Genomic DNA, 13,822 nt, shown 5'->3' with positions numbered 1-13,822 from the left:
AACTATACAGGCTTATAAATTTTGGAGGAAAGAAAACTCTGCCTCTGAGTAGTCTACCAACTCTAGAAACCTGGCTAATAAAAATATCCATTGACTTAGAATTGCTAATTATTTAACTCGTTAACAAACCCAATGGAACTTACCCAATATGTCAGTATAAAGCACTTGTTCTAGGTCCCCCAGCATGGTAAGTATAACGTCTTCATCTAGATGTGCAGTGCCTTCACGCAAGCAACTTTCTTCCTCCTCTTCTGTCCAACTTTTGCTGCTACTGTTGAGCTTGGATGAACCCAGGTCATCTTCTGACTTGCTACCTTCATCACTATCTCCATCTCCATTAAGGTCTTTTTGGGAGGACCATCCTGTTGGTCCCTTACTACTTGGCTTGCCACCAGCAGGCAGAAGGGTTTCAAGGTTCCAGGCCCCTGAGCTGCTGGTGTGATAGAGAGACTGAACCGACCTGGAAAGAAATCGAGAGAGCGGGATTCTCCCTTCAAAATCCGCCTCTCTCTGGCTGGCCCTGGCCGCATTTCCAAACCAGTTTGACTTGCGCACATTGGGTCTCTTCTCACTTTCACTGGCGAAGGAGAGATTGGTCAATGACTTTTGCTTCTGTAGCGCAGCACCATTTCTTCTGGCCTCCTTGCCTTTAAATACTGAGAGTTCAGCCGGCCTATGCATGTTGCTTCTGAGGTCTTGCTTCACCTTCTTCAATTCAACTTCACATTCTATTATCTCCAATTACTGCAATTCTAACTGACCCTTCCCGTTCTGGTCAGCACATGCCATAGACAGCTGCCATTTGTCAAAAATAAATAAATAAATAAATTGCAAACCACACACAAGTAAAAGGCTTCCGTTTCCACATTTGGTGTCACTGAGAAAGAGAGCCACCAAGTCTTTTCCCCACATTTATCCTGCTGCCTGAGCTTATCCACTTCCTTGCTTTCAAATCAGTCTGCAGCACTCACAACCATTTTGGCTGGTATTCCTCGGAAGCAGAAGAGAGTTGATCAAACAACATGCCCTAGCATAAAAGTAATCTGCTTTACCTCCTTTATCCAATCACCGGTCTGCTCCGAACGCCAGGCCCACATTTCCCTTTCCAGCTTCTGCCTTCGAGAGTGCACCTTAGCAGACTCCAAGTGACGCCTGGTGCCTTTTTTTTTTCCTCCTCAGCTCCAGACGGAGCCCCGTTCACAGTGCTTTACTTCAGATAAGCTGACACAGAAGTACAAGTCCAGCCCCCACGTCAGAGCTCAATGAGAGCTGAAATTAACCGCGGAAGCACCCAACAGCTCTGCACAAGACTGCCTCCGTTTTAGTATTCAACCTGCATTCCCAGATCTATGACTCTTCCTTGATACTGCAGTGGATGCTGCTACTGGCTGCCATGGCAGCAAGCATCCTGGTAAATTAAAAGAGAGAAGGCTGAAGGTGCTGTCCAGTTTGGAATGCCACAGGTTTCTCAAAGCATGACAACAGAGCCTGGAGGAGACGAACTAATATTAATCCTGCTGCAGAAGGAGGTGGCCAGTCACCCCAAACCCCGGCACTATCCTCCTCCTCCTCCTCCTCCTCACACATCCATCCCCTAAGTGAGGAATGACAGACTAATTCCCTGGAGCTGCCGGCAGCTGAAGCAAGCAGTTCTGCCTCCTCAATGTTGGGGTTGGAGCAGTAGGAGCACAAATCAAATCTGAGAGGGTAAGAAACTAAAAAACGGAGCACGCCACTCTCCTCCACCTGCTGACAGATATGGCTTTAAAGGGAAACACTCCACTTCATCTTAAAAAAAATCTGAATACTGAAGCCATTTAGGAACACATCACTTTAACATTCAGGAAGAAAACTAAAGCATTTAATATCTCTCAGCCTTCTGGAAAAAGGGGGTGGGGGGTCTGTGGGTGTACATTACATTTTTTTTTGCATCCTGACTTTATCCCAAAGCAATATAATTTCAGGTCCCCAGTTAAGCTCTGTGTAGCACAATTGATGTTATTAAATATAGAAATATCACAATGCTACTTTTAAAATTTAGTATTTATCCAAGGAGGATGGAGAGGGGAGAAAAATATTTTCTATAACATACTATAGCAAAAAAAAATTCTAAATAAATACTGATATTTTAAACATTCACTCCTCTTGTGTTCCCTGAAATAATCCTAATAATCTGAATCTGGTGGAAACTTTTGAACTCAAACATCAAGGAGCCTATAAACCATTGGGTCATATATTCACCCTGAGGCTAATTAGGGGGTCAAGTGTTAAGGAGCAGCTTCTGGGATCCTTTATCAAATAGAATGGCTTCTTAGTATTAAAAGGGAAGATGAAGAAATACTCAAGCAAATTTCTGACCCCATTTTTAGGTTATAATCTACTTTTAGTATTTTTTAGTATTTAGTAGTACTACTTAGTATTAGTATAATTAGAAAATAGTTTTTGCTTTTTTCTCCTTAGTAATTGGAGGAAAATATTTGTATGTATGTATTTTTCTTTGAGATTGTATCCATGTATGCAAATATACACATATACACACATACAATTTCAAAGGAAAAATAAACTGTAAAGTTTATTAAGGTTGTATTTTCTACCAAATTCTTTTAAATGTGATTTTGAAGCATTCTAAAAAGTTACTTAAGAAATCTACTTCCTTTCAAGGTAGAAATACAACTGTCCAACATGGTGTGTCCATATGAAGGAAAGCACTATACTCTAGATGAGTAAAGCAGAATTGAGGTAGCTCAAAAGAAACATGAGATTCCCAGACCTAGAGACATCTCTATCCTTGATGTTAATACAACTATTTATGTCTTACCTATGACAGAGCATTCTAAGCTTATAGTGGTCTGATCAGCCACAGCCAGACACACTGTGCATTTACTCCAACAAGTGATGTCATTTTGGTCCAATTCCATTAAACTAGACAACAACCTAACAACCAATCAACCAAGGTGTGTAAGTGAGTGACTTCCTTCTATAGATGTGTGAAGTACAGTTTCATGGCACTAAAGCTGAGAAACAGTTTTAAATATGGCTAGCAAATCTCTTCATCAACCAACATTTATTAAGTGACTGCCTTCTGTCAAGCTCTGGGCTTGATGCTAAGGAGATTCATATAGAGAATGAAACAATCTCTACTCTCAAAGATTTTACATTCTAATGGAGAAAACTATTTTTGTAAGTACATACAGATTAAATATCAATCAATCAAAACAAATATATATGAAATAATTAATTATGTAAATATATTAATACAATTATATGGGGAAAAGATATGGGGAGTTGGAGGCAGAAAGAGGAAGATAGGGGAGAGAAATTGAGGAAGAGAGAGGAAGGCAGAATCCAGACAAAATATTTCATTGATATAGGAAACTACAAGCAATAAAATTCCCTCTATCAAAGCAGATTAGCAACTTTTCTGTAGTTTTATTTTGCAGTTTGTATCATAAATAGCACTCAAATCCAACTTTTTAGTCTAAGACAGACCTTTCAACTTTTTGACATTGAAGATGAATGTAACTTTTGATCAAAAGGTGAATGGGTTATACAGCAGCAGTTGGGGAGAGAGTAGATAGACCAAGAGCTGTCCTGATGTGTCTGGAAGGTAAAAGGTGTGGGAAAATCCTGCAGAGTGTTTTAAGCCTGCTCTATGGAAGATTTGTGGGAGCAGATGAATAAAAATTGTTAGGCTGCTGTCAGACACTTAGATTCAGTGGCAATGACTATCCACACATAATCATAAAGATCCTGGCCTGTGGTGGTAGTGTCAATAAGTCCTTTTTGCAGCATGCATTGAACCAAAGTGAGAAAGGAGAACTGAGGGAGGAAAGGGGCAATTCAGGGTACAGGCACAACTAAATTTCAATGAGGGAATAGTTATTCTATTCATACTGTCCACCATTTACCTATTTCCTTCACTTAATAAATGAATCAATCATGAGGAAGCAAATGAATTAGAAACAATTCTCCCCAAAGGGGAGAAATGCTTCCATATAATACCTTAATATTAAATACACCACTGTTAACATTGACCTCAAGGTAAAACATCACAGAAAGCCTGGGCACTGTATCATGATCTGAGATGCAAGGTGGTTAGACTCTAGGAAGAATACAACACAGATCATTATAAAGGAATTGTTGAAAAAAGAGGAATGCAAATGGGGAAGAGTAGAGATGGTTATTTTGAATTATTAACCTTTTGGTTTGTTTTTGTTCATGTTTTAATGTTCCAGGGAAAAATAGTCAATTGGCCATTTCTAGATGTCAGGTCATTCATATTTATTACTTAAAAGTGCCCGCAAAATGTTTGAAGCCCTAAGCATAAATATATGTTTACTCTTAGTAGAATCTAAGTTTTCTTTCTTAAAGTGATTTCCTGGCCCCGTTTGACTGTTTAAATAATATTTCTTCATGAAATGTCAGGACCATGGCTGTTGAATCCTTGTCAATATTCTTCAGCTGAATATGAAGTCTAGATAAATGTTAAACAATATTGGTAAGTAAATATTAAAGGTATTAGTAATATCTAATACTATATATTCAAAACAAAGGCAATGCATTATGAGAAAAGGAATCTCAAAAAAAAAAACAAAACACCTGGAGTGGACTAAATTCACTTTTAGAAGTCCACTTTTCTTTGTACTTAGAAGTCTTGATAAAAGCAGATGGGTTCTCATAGGCCTAACTTTCTTGTTTGCCAATAATTATGGGAATAAATAAACTTAGATAATAAAATAGGACCTGAAAATTCAGTTAAATTTTACAGGAAGAAAGACTAATATGAATCATAAAGGGAGATTAGACACAGTTGTTTGCATGTTGCCTCTTCCAATAGACTGAGAGTTCTTTGAGGGTATAAATTGTTTTTTCCCTTTCTTTGAATCCTCAAAATCAGGTAAAATCCTTGGCACATTTGTGACAGAGGCTGGCACTAAAGAAAAAGTGCCAGGCTAAAGAGTGTGTGAAATTGATCACATTTATGGGGGAGGGGTCCCAGGAGTTTGGAATATAGAGGAGGAGAAGACTCTGGCTGGTAGAGGAGTTGCTCTCTCAGGCTCTCAGTCTTGAGAAGCGGAAGATAGAAGGTGGGAAAAGACTTTTTCCTGAGGGTTACCTACTTTTCCTGCTGGTGACTGGAAATATTTTCCCCCAACACTTCCCAATTGAAGGGACTTTCTGAAGAGAAACCTGAGCAGAATTTACCTCAGCTCCTGTTGCCCAGGGGTGAGTCAACCTGACTTTCTCTCAGGGGGCTCAGGCTGCCAAGGCCCAATTTCCCCCCAAACTCAAGGAGGGAGGAAAGGGGTTTAGATAGAGACAGAGACTCCCTTTCCCCACTTTCCTGTTCTCATTCTTTACTGCCAGTTATTCCTTAGTATTATCCTGATTGAGTGGACATTAAAAAAGTTATCTATTTCCCAAGCTGAGTGTGAGTGAACAGATCAAGGGGAGACCCTTTGGTCTTGAGTAGTGGAGGTGGGACAAGAGGGACAAGGGCAAATTGGGGAGAGCAGCTTTAGCTAAGGAGGGAAGGCAAAAGGGGGAAAATCTTCAAACACCCTCTCCTCTCTCTGAGTGAACCCTAAACATCACTTGTCTCCCCTGTACCCTGCTTTGAGAAGGGGTGTCTCCACTCTTTCCCCCTCTCAATACTGAAAGACTGAACCCCTCAGTTACAAATGAACAACCCCCTTCTAATACACATTGTAGACACTTAACAAATGCATGATGATTTGACTCAATTAGAAAATGAGCTTCTTGAGTGTTGGGATTGTTCTGTTTTTATCTTTGCATTCCCAGTGCCTAGTAAAATGTATTCTTGTTCTCTGCTTGATTTTGTGTTTACTTCAACATCATTCAGCAAAAAATAAGTAGGCTGAGACATAAAATGAATGCCCAAATTTAACTCTGACCTGAGGAAGAAAAAAAATGGGGCTAAATATGATAACTGCTATAGAGAGGTGATAAGGAGTTCTCAGGTTCCCTTTTCTTGAATGTCAGGGATGCCCTATATTAAAAGTGTTCTTTCTTTCTACTTTTCTAGTTCATTTTATCTGCATCTATCCTTTACTCCTGACAGTCAAAATTGTGTTTACATTTATTTGTGGGTCTAATAGAATGCAACACATGACTCCAGAGGGACTATATTTCATAACTCCTACCCTACGTAGCCCCAGTGGTCTCCGTCATTTGCTAATATAATGAGTTTCATCTCTGTATCCCAAGTACTTTTCTTCCCAGGTAACTGTAAAAAAGTTTTTGTTGAGTTGGATGAAAGGAAGTTCAGGTATCACATAGCAAATAAGACTATCACATACCAGAAAGTTTCTGAACTTAATTCTATATGTTAAAAAATACTTTCACACTGATTTATGTTTAAAAGTGGGTTTATATTTAGGGATCTACTGTTATCACACTCATCCTCTTGCCCATTCTTAGCCTTCTTCCTCTTCTTTATTCTTATATTTATCAGCCTGATAACAATTCTTAGACCATGTTATTGCTCCACGGTACCAAATCTTCATATACTTATCTGCTCAAGATTAGCTGAATCCCCAAGTCTATACTCCTCAGTAAGGAAATTAAGGACAAGTGAGTCTTCTCTGAGGTTACCACCAATGGAAGCACTTAATTTTGAAGATGCTGAGAGTTCCCAGGAACTGGATTTATATAGTATCCATTTTAAATAATAGAAAAGTAGATGATAGAGAGATGATAGACTGATAGAAAAGTGTGTGTACATATATATGTATGTGTGTATATAGACACAAATACACATGTGTTCTCATGTGCATGTGTGTGTATAGAATAGTTTAGAATTTTGGACTTAGGGTCAGGAATATCACAGACACTTAGTAGCTATGTGATTCTGCAGTTCATTTAACCTCCTTTAGTTTCAATTTCCTTATCTGTAAAATGGGAATAATTATAGAAAACACTTCACTAATTTTTTTAATGATCAAAAGTTATAATATATGTAAAATGCTTTAAAAACATTATCTAAAGAATAGTTAATATTATTATTGGATAATAGATAGGAGGGAGGCAGGAAAGGAAGGAGAGAAGGAGGAAGATGGGGGTAGGGAGGAAAGGAGGGAAAGAGAGACATAGAGACAGAGGGAATAATAATTGGCATTTCATGCTTTTCTACATATTTTTGAAAATTGATTTCATTCAATATGAATTCATGGCCTATAACCTCAACTGGACCCTCAATGCTACTCACAATCCTTCCTTTATCAACTTCCTATCTCATTCCCCACAATGATGCCTCTTAATTGTTTTTGTCTTCAAATTCATAACTCCACTTCCAAACCTTATACTAACATAAGAGGCTTTGGTTCTCCTACCTCAAAAGTCATCCAAAAGATGTCTTTCTATTATGTTCCTCAGTTTCTCAGTATCATGTTCTGCTCTCAGACTATAAGTTTCCTGACGGTATGCCATCTGTACTTAAGTGTTTTATTGAATTTTCAGAAGCAGCATGGAGTAGTGAATAGAGAGACAGCGTGTGGAAGCAGGAAAATCTAAGTTCAAACCCAGATTCCAACACATATTGGCTATAAGACCCAAGGTAACTTTCTTAATAACTCAGAACACTGAGGAAACTCTCTGAGCCTCTAGCAAGCAGATACTGTTCTGCAGTAGAAGAGGGATTTTCTTACACAGATAAAATTAAAACTTAATAAAACAAGAAGGAAGGTAATGGTTTTTATATTAAATTATGTTGAATATCCCCTTCTGTGCAAAAGAACAGTTAGATCAAATCCTTATTAAGGTTAATTCCTCTACCTTTTCATTTGACTTTCTTCTTGGCTTCTAAGAATATAAACAGTACTTCAAGTACTCATTCATTTTCCCCCTCCTCTTCTCTTCTTTTGTATGTCTCTCTCAACCTAGTACCTTGCCATCTATTTGTAAACATGTCCAGCTTTTTCCTAATTCCAAAAAACAATACCAAACACTTTATTATGGCACTTCTAGACCCTTTAACCCCTTTAACTATCATTCCATCTCTTGTTTGCTCTTCCTTACCACATTTCTTGTAAAAGTTATATGCTTCAAAATCTGTACTTACTAATGATTCATTATGAATTAAATTTGCTATAATATAGCTTCCATCCAAATCTCATTCTATAGAAATAGATCTTTTCAGATTCACCAAATCCAATTAAAAAAAAATTTCCCCTTTTTAAGTGTACTGAAGTACTGAAAATGATAGATCACTATATTCTCCTATGGGCCTATATATCTAATATTTATCTTCCCCCCTCCTTCTATCTACTTTCTTGAGTCTTTAATCTCTTCCCAAACTTTTAAAGGAGCTCAATAAGATCCTGTCTTTGGTCTGCTTTTCTCTTCTATATGTGTTCTATCATCTGTTAATTATTATATGAGAGGCAACTTTTTTTATTTCTATATCTTCAAGAGGCATATGAAAGGCATTTAAAATTCCTAATTGTCTCATCTTGATTCCTCCCATGAAGCTACATTATCCCCTCAATGTAAATGATTTCCAAATCTGTACTTGCAACCCTAGGATTTTTTTTTTTTCTGAGCCCAAGGTTCAATCTCCAATTGCTAAAGAGAATCTTCACTTGAATGTCTCACCATGGATGTCCCTATTCCCCAAATTTTAAACTTATATTTACAATCAATAAATAAATACAGTAACATAAAGATGAAGGACAGAAATGAAAATTTGAACACTGTAGTTATAATGACCATCCTTGGTCCCACTAAAGAGCTGAAAGAATAAACTTCTCTTCTTTGGAGAGGTAGAGAAATATGGATGTGGATTACTTAGTATAGATATAGTGTGTTTCATTGTTTTATTTTAAAAATCTTTGCAAAAGCAGCTAAGTGACTCAGGGAACAGAGAGAATCCTAGAGACAGGTGGGTGTGTATTCAAGTCTCACTTAAGACACTTTCCAGTTTTATGACTTTGAGTAAATCACTTACCCCCAATTTCTTAGTCCTTATCCCTTTACTGCCTAGGAACCAATAGATATTTGTTATCCATTCCAAGACAGAGGTAAGGATTTAAAAAAAATTGTTACAAGGTATGGATAATTTGGGGAGGGGATAGGAGAAAGAATTATACATTTAAAAATAAAGGTGATATAAAACCAAAATGTATAAGATAAAATGCTAAAAAAGGCAAAATAGCAGAGTGTTAGATTCTTCCAGCCCTCTTAAGGAATTATTTCCTTTCAGAGTCTCAGTTCATTATATTTTACCAATTTTTTTTTCTTCAAGTGATGTGTAAAAATATTTAAGTCTAGATTACACAGTAGATGAGATTATTCTTATCCAGGATCCTCTTCTTCTGTCATTTAAAGCTTGAGAAGGACATGGACAAATTTGCCCAAACTTTCCTTTACCTCCTGATGGTCAACTTTTTCTTTATGGTTAACAAGCAAATCCATTTCCCCCTTTGCTTCTGCTATCTCTTTGAACACTGAAATTACCATCAAAGCCAGTCTGTAATTCACCAGTTGCTCTGTATTTATCAGAATGATCCCTCTTGAAGAGGCTCAGATGTCTAAGTCCCCTGTAACTACCCACTTAACTAGTTTCTGTGTCAGTCTTATGATCTGGATTTAAAAAAATGCATCCTCCCTTTTATCATATAGCATTTTGGGTATTCTATAGCATTTCCATTTGTTTCCCTCTTCTTTTATATTCATTCACTTATTCTCCATTAATTTTCATCCTTAGGTTTGTAGATTTCAATTCAATTTTATTGTTTGATTTATAGATATATTCCTCTTTTATTAAAAGTTTGTTTGAAATAAATAATGTATATACATGTGCAATTGTATATGTATATATTTCTTTTAATGCCTGACTTTATCAATATCCCATCCCACCTGACATTATATTTACCTTCTCATATTAAAGCAAATGCTCTTTGTTTATTACTTGTTCTATATTTAATGGTGATGAGGATCATAAGTATTATTTCGAAGCCTTTCTACTATTGATTCCTTCTGAGAATATTCCTTTATTATAATTCTTTCTTGTTGTGCCTATAATTTTAGTTATCTATGATATCGAATAACATCTGGTTCGGATATTTTCCAGTTCTCTTTACAGTCATCATAATCTATGTGCCATATGGTGCCATATGTGTATACACACATATGTATATATGTATACATGCAGGCAAATGAATGTGAATGCATATATTGTTTACATATGTGTGTCTTTGTGCATGTGTAGACATAACCATTTTCCAAGCACAGTGTTTGATTTTTAACATTATCATATGAATAAAAGAAAATCATTCTTCTCCAATACATTTGCACAAAGGAGTCTTATAGTACCCATTAAGAAATGCCTCTCAGTGCTTTATTATAGTCCCTTTGCCTGAATTTAAACAGGCTGATTTTAAACCACAGGAAAAGGAATGAGCTTGTCAGCTAAGTTCAAGGATATTTTAGCATTTCTGCATTTATTCATTTTTCTCTCATGTTTATCTATTCCAGCCTAAACTAGAGAATATGCCTTAGTTTTCTACCTAACTGTTTTAGTCTTGATAGGAAAAATAAAGTTAATAAAAAGGAATTTTGCACAACTTTTATTTTTAGCCTTCCCTCCATTTTTCTATATAGCCAAAAAATAAAAAAAATATATATATATATCCAAAACTCTCTATTGTACTAAAATTATACAAGACAAATTTTAAAAATAAGAATTAAAAATTTAAAATATTGAATATTTACCTTAAGATCTTGACATATTGTATAAATCACAATTATATAGTGATTTAAGATTTTATAAAGTTTTTTTCCCCAATAGAAGTCTATAAAGTAGGCACAGGAATACCCTTTATAAAAGAAACCAATGTTCCAAAATCCTAAGTAATCTTACAATGATCACACAATAGATATATATTAAAATCAATATCCAAATCCAGGTCTCCTAAGTCTACGACTAGAACTCTTTCCATTACAGAACTTTGTCTCTTTCCTTATGAAGTTACAAATTAAAATCACTCCAGGGATGTCTTGTAACTGGCTTATACTGTGTTTTGAGAGCCAACTGTTAAATGTCCTGTGTGAGCATTTAAACTTCAGAAATCTGTAAATATTATCAATTAGGGTTTGATTTGTTGCTTTGTTGAATGTTGAAACTTAAGAAAGTGAAGGATAAATATTGATAATATAGATTAAACTTAAAAGTGTTCTGTGCTTATATTTATAGATATTATTCAAATGTAATTTTAAAATTCCCATTGTAAAGCAAGTCTGTCTTCACCTCTGTCCCCTTAAGTCTGTCCTCACCATAACTGCCAGAAAATTTCACACTTTTAGATGACCAATATTGAAAAACATGCATATGAAATAACTGCATGATTCTTGCCTCAGAGATGAAATTGAGTCCAAAAACATTGAGTAGAATATCTTCAGTATGAGATATCAAGCACACCCTGAGTCAGAAACACAAGGGCCATAATGGCTCAAAGGGATGTCAAAATGAATTAAAACGTATCTGGGCAATATTAAATAAAAAATTAAAGATACAATAAAATACAGATAATCTTACATTTAAAAACAATGTATGTGATCCAATAAAACAGAATCCCAAAGGGACTTTAGAGGTCCTTTCCTCAAATGCTTCTACTCCTCTTTACAGGTAGCAAAACTTAGGAACAAAAGGATTAACTGACTTGTCCAAGGTAAAACTGGAAGTAGAGGAGGCAGGATTTGAACCTGAGTTCTTACTCCCCAAATCCAGTAATCTTTCCATGCTTTCATAGTACAATGGAAACAGTGCTAGCATTGGAATCAGAGGGCGTTAGGTTGAATCTCCATTGTGATTTCATATGTGATTAACCAATCTGGGTTTCAGTTGTCCTTATTTATAAATTGTGGGAGTTGAAAAAAGTAACTTAAAATCACAATCCTATAATCCTCCATATTTTTCCTCATTACCAATGATGTGTGACTTTCATACCCCAAATTGAGTTTCTGATTTCTCTAGCTCTGGATTCCTTAATGTTCTGACATCTTCCCAATTAAACATATTTCAGTTTCTTCTGACATCATTCAATTTGACTAATAAATTATTTCTTGAAACCACAATTCCTGAAAACTCTATTTACTCCAAGAGGACAAAGCTGGTATCTTTAATCAAGAGTCAGGGCACCTTAAAGAATCTGCAGCAAGAGTCCATCAGAGCATCATTATTTTTCCTCTCAAATTGTATAAGAGGAACCCAAACATCACTGAGACTTCTTTAAGTGAGCATTGCATGACCAAGATAAAGATCAGTGAAAACAGAAACACATACACACCCCCATATGTCAAATTCTGAGGTTTCATCTCCCCAGAAGTCATTGCACTTACCAGATATCTCCTCTAGGCACTGTTTGGCAGTCTTACTATATGATAAATCCATTTTAGTAGGACTGGTGCAGGATTCCACAGGGGGTATAGATGTACCTTCATTTTCTGTGTGTGTTCTGAAAATAAGTAAGAAGACCAGTTAGAGTCCCCTCAGTCTAAGGACCAACTATAGGCATCTTGACAGATTGAGATCTTACTTTCTATCACAAGCGATTAATACCTGAAAATTTTCCACCAGAGTCAAGAAGTCCTTTATTGCCAGGATCTTCCAAAGCAATGTACCACTCAGGAGGAATTAAACAGTTTCCATATACAAAGACAAGTATCTGAGAGGACTAAGAGAGTTCTCACTTTATGAACACTTAGAGTGCAAGAACTTAGCATGTTCACTCCAAAGGTTGAGTAATGCAGTATCTCCTAGACATTTATCACTTTCAAAGCTTTGACACAAGAAATTAATAATCCCAAAATTGGAATTCTACTCAGCTTTTGTTTGAGAAAAATAGCCAAGCAGAGGATGTTCCTGAATGGTTTTTTAAAGGCACCTTGCAAAAAGGTTTTCCAATAAATCAAATGGAAGAATGGATACTCCTCACTAAAGCTATTTTTCTTGCTAAAAAAAGATCCTTTTATGAAACCCAGTCCTCCCTGTTGTGTTCATAGCTATTTATCTGGTGGATTCCTTCAGTCAAGGGTTGTGGAGAAGAAAGTAGCAGATTATGTTCAAAAGCACAAACAGAATATATTTCTTCCAAACAGTCTTTATCACATGTAATTTCTGAGATGGCATCATAAATAAATCCAGTGCACAAGCTAAAATAAACATTGTACCTTTCCTGAAGGCACAGAAGACAACTATGATGTACTTGACACCAGAGGCATAATAAAAAGCAAAAACACTCAAAAATGGCCATCCTTAGAGCTTCTCTTTTCTCACTCAGTGCTTTGCAGTTCTGTGTCTCATATGTCTGACCCAAAAGAAAACCACTCCAGGCAATGTACTGCATCTTTATTTTTTTCTTTTAATATTCACACCCTGCCTCATATATTGTTGTTTTGGGGGAGTACAAGAATCCTTCAAGCATGCAGTTTTCTATAGAAATTCACTAACCGATTAAACTTTAACCCATCTATCACAATATTATAGGTTTATTGATTTGGAACTACAAGGGAATTTAGAGACAAGCTAGTTCCATAGTTCCCACATTTTATATATAAGGAGACTGAGACACAGAAGTTAAATAATCTGCCCAAGATAACACAGACAGCAAGTACCAAAGTCAAGATTGTCCTCCATTCCCTTGACTCCAAAGGAAGACCAAAATGCCTCTCCTATGTCCACACTGAACTCCAACAATTCTATTTCCCAAGTTTCACATCCATTTGTTCTGAGTTTTTTTGGCTTTCAATATTGAATTATTATTTTTGTTGTTGTTGTTGCTGGATGCTAAAAACAAGTTAAATC

The 13,822-nt window shown here is 36.2% G+C and overlaps 1 protein-coding gene across 39 annotated transcripts in view; it reads right to left on the bottom strand.

The window, feature by feature from the left end:
* The window catches only part of NAV3 (neuron navigator 3), a 1,103,979-nt gene that overhangs the window by 212,221 nt on the left and 877,936 nt on the right, over positions 1-13,822 (bottom strand). For all 39 annotated transcript variants that reach the window (XM_056798500.1, XM_056798493.1, XM_056798499.1 and 36 more), the window contains one exon: positions 12,358-12,473. In XM_056798500.1, coding sequence (XP_056654478.1) covers positions 12,358-12,473 — 116 coding nt within the window. The remainder of the gene's footprint in view (positions 1-12,357; positions 12,474-13,822) is intronic.

Source organism: Monodelphis domestica, chromosome 5, assembly GCF_027887165.1.
Source record: "Monodelphis domestica isolate mMonDom1 chromosome 5, mMonDom1.pri, whole genome shotgun sequence".
NCBI lineage: Eukaryota > Metazoa > Chordata > Mammalia > Didelphimorphia > Didelphidae > Monodelphis > Monodelphis domestica.
This window is presented reverse-complemented; position numbering and strand designations above follow the sequence as displayed.